Here is a 10,634-nt window from a genome sequence, read left to right as displayed (position 1 = left end):
ATTCCAGAGGTCACGTTGCTCACCAAAGTGTCCCAAATTAAAATACTGATCAAATCTAAAAAATCTCTTTTTGAAAACCCTTTTCTTTTAATGCTTAACAAAACCCACTAAAATCTTTACTTATGTTTTGCAAATTAGGGGTTTAATCATTGTTAGAATTAAAATAAAACCAATTTAATAATTGTAAATATTTAGTTTGCAGATAATTCAAGTTTTGCTAATCGTCAACTGAAATTTCAAAATTAGGTACAACAGAAAATAAATCTTTTCGGTGTGCTAGGAGCTCGGTTATATCTCTTACTAGATATTTTATTGTTTGTTTAAACTTTAAATAACGTATGTTTTCGGACTATGGTTTGTAAATTTGGATGTGGTGTTGGTTTAAGTAGTTAAGTGTTTTCTGTAAGATGAATTTTAAGATACTTAGAGGTTGGTTTTCCTCAAACGTTTTGATGTACCCTTCAGATTTTGTCTTAACGTCTAGGCAGAGTATGGGGTGTTACATTTAAGTGTTACAAAAGGAATTTTGTTCTGAATCCACTAGGAAAAGAGACTGAAACCTAAAATAAAAATATATAAAGATTATTATTTCATACATGAAAATTTTAAGGGTTCCATGGTTCATTATTGTAGACTTATATTTTTAAGTTGTTTTTTTTAAAGAAACATGTATCAATCTTCTCGTTCACATTCGCATATTGTTTCACACACCGGCAATAACTATGGACTATGGTGCTGAATTTGTAACAAAGCTACGAAGCACCAATGTCTCCACTGTGAGACCTGGCCCAAACCCGAGCAACACGCCCCACTCAAGACCTTCACCTGTGGTGGCTTTGCCTTCCAACACCGACATTTTCCTCATCTCATCAAGAACAAAGATCACGCTTGGACCCCTCATGTTTCCATATTCACTTAGCACATGCCTACTTGCTCTAAGCTTCTCCTTATTCAACCCAAGTTTCTCTTCAATTCCATTAAGAATAGCTACTCCACCAGGATGAACTATATAAAACAAATTTTCCCATTCCCTGATTCCAAATGGAGTAAACGCTTCAACCATGCATTGCTTGATGTTGTTAGACACGTATTGAGGTAAATTTCTCGATAGATAATACTCCATCCCCATTTCACGTATTTTCCCTATTAGTAAATCATCAGATTCAGGGATAATGCTTTGACTTGCTGATACAATTTGAAATAAAGGACACTCGTTGATGCTGACAATAGGATTAGCACCAACAATCAAAGCCGCTGCCCCATCGGAAAATATTGCGGAGCCAATGAGTATGTCTAAAATGGGTCTCCGAAGGTGGTTGGAAACTCATGACCATGTTCTCGGAGCAAACAATAAGTACACGGGCACTAGCATTGTTCTCGGCCAAATCCTTGGCAAGGCGCAGGGCAGTGGCTCCAGCAAAGCAACCTTGATTATAAATCATGAATCTCTGAACAGAGGGTTTGAGGCCAATAAGATTAGCAAGCTTATGGTCAGCACTAGGCATGTCTATCCCTGATGATGTGCAAAATATAAGGTGAGTGATCTTTGAAATGGGTTGTCCCCATTCTTTGATGGCTTTCAATGCTGCTTCCATACCAAGCTTTGGTACTTCCTTTACAAGAATATCTTGACGAACGTCAAAGGATGGAGCCTTGTAGATAGTTAAGCAGGGATTCTCTTTCAGCATGGCCTCACTTAACTGCATGTAACGTTTCTTTATTGTAGATTTCTCACCTGGTAACATATATAAATTGCATCTATATTAGTGAGGAAATGGAAAAGTAATTTGGTGGAAGATTACATATAAAATAACAGTCCATTCCTAGCTTTTACAAAACTATGGTACTTACATATTCGTTGAAATTTGTCTTTTAATTGCGTCATGTGTTCACTTTTAGTCACTCGAAAGTAGAAATCTGGATAATCAACTTGGTAAAAGCAGTTGGGTGGATTTGTTGTGCCAATAGCTAGAATAGTAGCTAATTTCTCAACTCCACAACCCTCCAAGTTATTTTCTGTTTCCATATCTAAATATTTTTGGTTTGTTGCTTTTTAGCAAAAACTTTCAAAATTGAGCTTATATAGAAATTATTTTGAGAACTTCAATTGCAAAAATAAGTGAGTTAGGTAATAATGTTAATGAACTTTTAGCATTTGACCAACCTAACTTGCCAAATCCTAAAGCTCCAAGAAGATTAAATCCTATTTCACTAGTGTTTGGCAAATTATCTTATCTAAGGATAAGTGTATTTTTGGCTATTCAATATGATTTTATTAATCACATGTGCCTTCATTCATTTAGGGTTTGAATATAATTATGTATTAATTTATAGCTTCATAATACATAAAAACAGCTCCTCTTTTATCATTAAACATTAATTAGTGTGCTATTATCATTTAACTTTATAATACATAAAATATTAGGTTAAAAAATAAAACTTTTAACTATTCACATTATTATCAAAAAAAAAAAGCCCTACTCGCCCTTTAGTTCTTTCTTGTTAATTCATTAAATAATAAATTTTATTTGTGGAGTTTATTGATGAGCATTTTATATAACTGATGAATTCTTTATATTTAAAATTTATTGTAACACCCCCAAAACTCAGCCCAGAAGTTTCGACCGAATTCCCGAGGTCACATTGCTCACCAAAGTGTCCCAAATTAAAATGCTGATCAAATCTAAAAAACCTCTTTTTGAAAACCCTTTTCTTTTAATGCTTAACAAAATCCAATAAAATCTTTACTTATGTTTTGCAAATTAGGGGTTTAATCGTTGTTAGAATTAAAATAAAACCAATTTAATAATTGAAAATATTCATTTTGTAGATAATTCAAGTTTTGCTAATTGTCAACTGAAATTTCAAAATCAGGTACATTAGAAAATACATCATTTATTTTTAAAACAGAAACCATAAGTTATTTTTTCGAAACCGTGTGTTCTTTATAAAGGAATACTAATTGATTAACTATAGTCCATGCATGATAAATCATAACTTCCGTTCAAAACCAAAATCTCGCATTCTTACGAGTCCTAACGAAATCAAAATCCATACCACAGTTCCTAAAACTTATTTCTAGTCCAAATTAAACAGATTATTATAACTCACAAAAACTTAATTAAATCAAACCAAAACGTGTCGTTTCAAGATCTCCAATTTGCTGAGTCCATCCTATTTTAAAGTGGAACAAGCAACACCACTTTCTGCACTGGTGAAAATTCCAATTCATATCGATTACATCGGCTGATTTCGGTCAATTCTAATCACACCGATTGGAACATGGTGCACCGGCCGATGCATGAATAATATTAAAAAAAAACTTTTAATAATTTACTATTATTCTAAATACTTAATTGGAATTTACTAATGAATCAAAATGATTACATTGAAAAGTAAAGTTTAACATTTTAAACATTAAAGGTTTTAGTTTTGGACATACTTTCACAATTAAAATATAAAAACCCTATTCACATTATTACAAAAAAAAAATCTCTACTCACCCTTAAGTTCTTTTCCTTGTTAATCCATTGAATAATGAATTTTATTTGTAGAGTTTATTGTTGAAAATTTTATATAATTGATGAATATTTTATATTTAAAATTTATTTAGTGTTATTTATTTGATATTGTAAATATTTTTATACACATATATTAAATACCTTTCTTTAAAAATAATGATACATCGAAACAAACTAATACGTATTAATTTTAATAAAAATAATATATCTATAAATATGATACTATTTACCTTATAAAAAACCCATGTCAATTGTCCAACAATTCATACACGATTATGTTGGTAATTATTGATCGTACTTTCACAAACTTCAGATTTTTATAGAATATGGTGGCTCTCAATTCTTGCTGTAGCCTGCGGTCATGTTATTACTTTCTTTGGCATTAGTTTATTGCAAGTACCACCTATTTAATTTTAGTGAAAAGCTATTATAAGTTGAAACATTTTCAAAATATGTATAATATTCTAATAGTGATAATTGGAAAATTAAAAATATTTAAAAATTATGTCATTGCTTATTAGTTAAGAGTTCACAACCAAGAATTATCACTATTTATAGAGATGAGTTATTTCTCTTGTTACTAAAAGTTATGTTGATTATTACTAAAAATTCATAAATATTCAAGTAGAGATCTATTGAATAATTATGTTTATTATTAATAAATGTGACCATTCATTTGGATAGTTATGTTATCACTACAAATCAAAATATTTCGAACCTCTGATTGGGTTAATCGACTAGAAAGAGGTGAGTGAGCATGCGTATTTGAATCAAGAAAGGATTGAAATGATTTTAGATGTGATGGAAAATATGATTCCTATTTGTTTTTGTGTAATTGATGAATGGTTAGTTCTGATTGTATATTGTGTTATTCTAATTTTATCTTTTAGCTTCACATTTTAAGCTCTAGTTCATTGATGTATGAGCTATAGGCTTTTATTATTATTATTGAAAATAGATATTTACATAAGGGGTGAAGGAATTTTTTTTCTGAATCCACTAACAAAATATATTGAAACCTTAAACAATAATATATAAAGATTATTATTTCATACATGGAATTTTTAAAGGTTCCACGGTTCGTTGTTCTAGACTTATGTTTTTAAGTTTTTTATTAAAGAAACATGTATCAATCTTCTTGTTCACATTCACATATTGTTTCACACACCGTCAATTTTGTTGAACAAAAAAAAGTTTCACACACCATCAATAGCTATGGACTATGGTGTTGAATTTTTAGCAAAGCTACGAAGCACCAATGTCTCCACCGTGAGACCTGGCCCAAACTCGAACAACACGCCCCACTCAAGACCTTCACCTGTGGTGGCTTTGCCTTCCAACACCGACATTTTCCTCATCTCATCAAGAATAAAGATCACGCTTGGTGTATTACCCCAAAAATTTTTTTACAATAATATATTATCTTTGATATAATAAAATAAGGAAATAAAGCGACAAAAAGGGAAAATTTTGGAGTTATGTCAACATTGGGAAGTATATTCTGACATATTAGTTCAAGAAAGGATTAAATCGTAAAAGTGAGAAACGTTTTGTTGCCCAAGAGTAAATACTCAAAATTTGAGGGGTTAAAGTGTAAATATAAAAATTTAAAGGACCAATGGTGTAAATATTTTAAGGGTGGTATGATCTAGAAACTAAGGAAAATGGATGGATTAGGACCAACTTGAAAAATGTGAAGAATTTTGAGGGACTAAATTGCAATTTTACCAAATTAAGTGATGACTTAAGGATGGAATTTTAAAAGATCATAAAGGGCAAAATGGTCAACTAGAATAGAGATAAATCTAGAAGATAATGATGATGTTGAAGATATTTTAGATTAATTAAATAAATAAATATTAGTTTATTAATATTTTAATTTGATTTTTAAATGATATTTTATTATTTTATTATTATTTTATTTAGTATATATATAAGAAAAGGAAGATGAAGAATCATCATCAAACTCCCATGCATTCCAACGTGTGGGGAGAAAAGAAAGAAAGAAACTTTCTTTTCTTTACAATTTGGTCCTTTTACCAAAAATTCACTATTTTCACTTACAAATCAAAAGAATTTCCATAGCTTCCAAAAGAGAAAAATAATAAGGAGACAATGGGGAGCTAGAATATCAAGTTAGATTCAAGAAATAGAAGCTGGAGGAGAGAGAAAATCAAGTTAAAGATTGAAATCAATAGCACAAGGTAAGAACATCAAGATTTCAATATATTTTTGAGTTGGATATTATTGAAAAAGTAGGAAATTAATGTTATAGTAGAGTTTTCTTATATAAGGTCTTGTGTTCTTGATATGTTAGTGAAGAGAAAATAAGAGAAAGTGATGAGAAATAGTGTAGAGAAAGAAAGTAAGGGTGTTATAAACATGGTAGTAAACATCTTGCACTAAAATAGTTTTGGATAGCAACAGTAGGGTAACTTTGAAAAATCACCATAAATTATGAAAATTGAATTAGAGAATGAAAAAATATGGAATTAAATATTATTAAGTCTAGTTTCTCATAGAAGAAACGTTGTAAGTAATGGAATTGTAAATCATGAGATATAATAAATTTTGTGAGATAAGGTCAGAATGAATTCGAGTTTCCTGTTCGACTTTGGAAAATCATAAAAATTTAATAAAAATAATTAGAGGATTAAATTCCTATGTTTAAAATACTAAAAGAGTATATTTTCAATAGAAACAAACGAGAACATCATCTGAATTCTGTACAAAGAGATAATTAATTTTTAGTGAAAAGGGTAAGAACTATCAAAGAGTGAAACAGAGAAAACTTTAAAGAATAAACTGTACTTATTGGCTAAACCAAAAATTATGAAAATTTTATGGTAAAAATATATGTGAGTCTTGTTTCATGGAAAATTTGTGGATCTCAATTTGAAGTTCTGTAGCTTAAGATATAATTAATTTAGTGACTATAACTCAAGTGAACGACTTGTTATGAGTAAACAAGTAAATAGTGGTATTATGTATATATCAATGATGTGGAATGGAGTGGAGGAGGATGAAAATATATGTGAATATTCAGATAATATGAGTTTATTTTAAAATAGCTAATTTACATGTTTTAGATTCGGGACTAAAATGAATAAAAGTGAAATTTTAAGGGTAATTTTGTAAAATGTCAAAAATGACCAAATTGCATGAATTGAATTGTTTTATTATTTAAATTAATCAATTGAATGAAATATTAATTTAGATCAAGATTGGGTGGAAATTCGAGGAAAATGGAAATGTATCAAAATGTCTCTGAATTTTGGTATTTCTGTAATTTAGCCTTGTAAGTTTGTCTAACTTGATTTATATTCTTAAATGCTTGAAATCTATGTTATTGATGTGAATATGATTTGAATGTTTATTATATGAAAATTGATGAAACATTGATATAGTTGATAAAAAGGGGAAGAAATCCCGGTTGAATGAAAGAAAAATTCGATGGATCTCTGAAAAGGAATTGATGGTAAAAAGGATCTAGCCCAGATGGGTGATCCTATCCTGATATAGCCCTCCCGAAGAATATGTGGAAAATGGATTTAGCCTAGACGGGTAATCCGAATTAGGGTCTAAATTGAGCCTAGACTGGTAATTCAGATCCAAGCTCATTGGAGTAATTGTCATTGTAGGGGATTTAGCCTGGACTAGTAATCCCGACAATACTCTATGAGTTTATATTACAGGGGATTTAGCCTGGCTTGGTAATCCCGCTATAAGGATGAGGTTCGCGGGACTGTGCTCTCTGAAATGGAAATGTGCACACATGAATATGAATTGATGGACTCGGATTTGTACACTTAGGTGTACCCCTGAAAATCCATCGAAATTCCAAGTAGTTCAACGGGATAAATATGAAAAATAATAAGGGTAATAGAAAACATGAAATTGAATTATTATTGGAAATATATTATCGAATTTAATACCCAGTTTGGATTGAACGCGGGATTGAGTACAATCGTTCTGTGCCAAAGGATGAATTGATAAATAAGACCATAACTGGGCTATGGCATTACAAATGTAAAGGATGAATTGACAGTAAATTACCCAAGTAAACCGAGGTTCAGCATTTGTTGCAGACTTTTGTGTTTACTATCTGTTTAGCTCTCATGAGCTTAAGTTCAGCCTTCGGGCTTCTGAAAACGATGTACTCATATCCGTAAGTCGTTCTTCGATACAGAAAGAAACGGTAAAAGACTTTTGTGGTTGAATTGAAAGATTTATAGATTATTATTGGTATTGATCTAAAATAAATGTAACCATTGATATTTAAATTATATAACGGGTAAAGTTTTGAAGTGAGATAACATGAGAACTATTACCGGTATGTACGCGAAATTCATAAAAATGATGGTACATGAAATATCGAAATAATGAAATGAATGATATATACCTATTAAGAAACGATAAGAGAATGATATGTATCATGACATGTAAATGTATGATTATCTTTAATATGTTGAAACAAGAAAATTATGCATGATGAGTTTATATGTAATGTGTGCAAGTACACTAATCAGTGTTGTTGCTTGATGCTTAGGCAAGTGCCAAGCTATTGGTTGAATAGTAATTTGATTTTTTAATGGAAGCATTGAATTGATAAGTATTTGAAGGAAAATATGCTAGTGTTCATGAAAAAGTGGTATGGTTTAAATTATGCAATTTCTTATGAAATGACTTATCATGTGATCAGTTCAGGAAAGGATTTGGGTAAATGCACTAGTTTGTGACCATGGTTGAATGATATGTTTAGGACTTGTGTGACATGTATATGGAACAAGCGTAGAAAGTAAAGAAATGCAAATGAAAATAAAGAAATTATCAAGAGTTAAAGTTATATAAAATCCTACTAAGCTTGGGATAATATGTTTAAGTGATACTGTGGATTTATAAATCATGAATCTCTGAACAGAGGGTTTGAGGCCAATAAGATTAGCAAGCTTATGGTCAGCACTAGGCATGTCTATCCCTGATGATGTGCAAAATATAAGGTGAGTGATCTTTGAAATGGGTTGTCCCCATTCTTTGATGGCTTTCAATGATGCTTCCATACCAAGCTTTGGTACTTCCTTTACAAGAATATCTTGACGAACGTCAAAGGATGGAGCCTTGTAGATAGTTAAGCAGGGATTCTCTTTCAGCATGGCCTCACTTAACTGCATGTAACGTTTCTTTATTGTAGATTTCTCACCTGGTAACATATATAAATTACATCTATGTTAGTGAGGAAATGGAAAAGTAATTTGGTGGAAGATTACATATAAAATAACAGTCCATTCCTAGCTTTTACAAAACTATGATACTTACATATTCGTCGAAATTTGTCTTTTAATTGCGTCATGTGTTCACTTTTAGTCACTCGAAAGTAGAAATCTAGATAATCAGCTTGGTAAAAGCAGTTGGGTGGATTTGTTGTGCCAATAGCTATAATAGTAGCTAATTTCTCAACTCCACAACCCTCCAAGTTATTTTCTGTTTCCATATCTAAATATTTTTGGTTTGTTGCTTTTTAGCAAAACCTTTCAAAATTGAGCTTATATAGAAATTATTTTGAGAACTTCAATTGCAAAAATAAGTGAAAAGCTATCATAAGTTGTTGAAGCATTTTCAAAATATGTATAATATATAATTGGAAAATTAAAAATATTTAAAAATTATGCCACTTGCTTATTAACCAAGAGTTCTCAACCAAGAATTATCACTATTTATAGAGATGAGTTATGTCTCTTGTTACTAAAAGTTATGTTGATTATTTATAAAATCCATAATTATTCAAGTAGAGGTCTATTGAATAATAATGTTTATTATTAATAAATATGACCATTCATTTGGATAGTTATGTTATCACTACAAATTAAAATATTTGAACCTCGATTGAGTTAATCGACTAGAAAGAGGTGAGTGAGCATGTGTATTTGGATCAAGAAAGGATTGAAATCATTTTATATGTGATGGAACATATGATTCCTATTTGTTTTGTGTAATTGATGAATGGTTAGTTCTGATTGTATATTGTGTTATTCTAATTTTATCTTTTAGCTTCACATGTTTAAGCTCTAGTTCATTGATGTATGAGCTATAGGCTTTTTTATTATTCAAAGTAGATATTTACATAAGTGGTGAATATGATCATGTGTTATTTTATTTTATAATCACATGTGTCTTCATTCGCTTTCTGATTTGAATATGATCATGTATTAGTTTTTAACTTTATAATACATAAAACCAGCTCCTCTTTTATCATTAAAATTAATTGTTTACTATTATCATTCAACTTTATAATACTAATTTTGAACCTAATATTTCTTTCTCTCAAGATTATTCAAAAAAAAAATTTCGGTATTGGTTGACAAGAGCTTTAGCATGGTATTGAATGTACAATCGCAACATTGATAAATATAATACGAGTAACAATTTTCATGCACAAAATATCCTTATAAAATCTGAATTATTGTGGTTTCGCTACGAGCTTTTCTTGTTTTGAATTAGAAAGGACAATGAAAAAGTCCATGAGAGTGGTAGAAAGAACATGGTGGTCAATTCTGCATCAATTCCAATCATACCAATTAAAGTACATTGATCCAATTTTAAAACGGAACAACCAACATATTTTTTGTACTGGTGAAAATTCTGATTCATATCGGTTACATCGGCTTGTTTCAACCAAATCCAATCACACTGATTGGAACATGGTGCATCGACCGATGAATGAATAATATTAAAAAAAGAAAACTTTTAACTATTTATTATTATGCTAAAGACTTAATTGGAATTTACTAGCGAATTAAAAATGATTACACTGAAATGCAAAGTTTTGTTATGAATATTTTATTAATTGGATGTCCATCAAGATCTAGATAAGTTTTTATATACTTTAAATTCTAATAGTCATTAGAAGTAAATCTCTACTTGATTTGTACTTCTTATGCCTATAAATTGAGACTTTGGAGAAGCTTTGTAAATATTCCGATTGATCAATAAAATATGCTCTGTCTTTGCTCTCCCATTCTCTTTTCTCTCATTTTCTCTTTGTTCTTTACTTTCTGTCCTTTTATTTTATAAAATGTTACCAGAACGATTCTCTTTTATTTTTTTTCTCCATAA

General features: G+C 30.2%; 1 protein-coding gene and 1 pseudogene across 1 annotated transcript; both read right to left on the bottom strand.

The window, feature by feature from the left end:
• Window positions 1-561: 561 nt before the first annotated feature.
• Window positions 562-2,035, bottom strand: LOC128041279 (chalcone synthase-like; annotated as a pseudogene).
• A 2,706-nt stretch (window positions 2,036-4,741) lies between these two features.
• LOC105766863 (chalcone synthase-like) lies at window positions 4,742-9,012 on the bottom strand. The gene is made up of 3 exons (XM_052630254.1): window positions 8,838-9,012; window positions 8,411-8,721; window positions 4,742-4,879 (listed from the first exon to the last, which is right to left on the bottom strand). The coding sequence occupies exons 1-3, from the start codon at window positions 9,010-9,012 to the stop codon at window positions 4,742-4,744; spliced, it is 624 nt and encodes a 207-aa protein (XP_052486214.1).
• Window positions 9,013-10,634: the final 1,622 nt, after the last annotated feature.

Source organism: Gossypium raimondii, chromosome 5 (assembly GCF_025698545.1).
Source record: "Gossypium raimondii isolate GPD5lz chromosome 5, ASM2569854v1, whole genome shotgun sequence".
Lineage (NCBI taxonomy): Eukaryota > Viridiplantae > Streptophyta > Magnoliopsida > Malvales > Malvaceae > Gossypium > Gossypium raimondii.
Note: the sequence above shows the minus strand (reverse complement) of the source record. Positions and strands in the feature narration are given on the sequence as shown.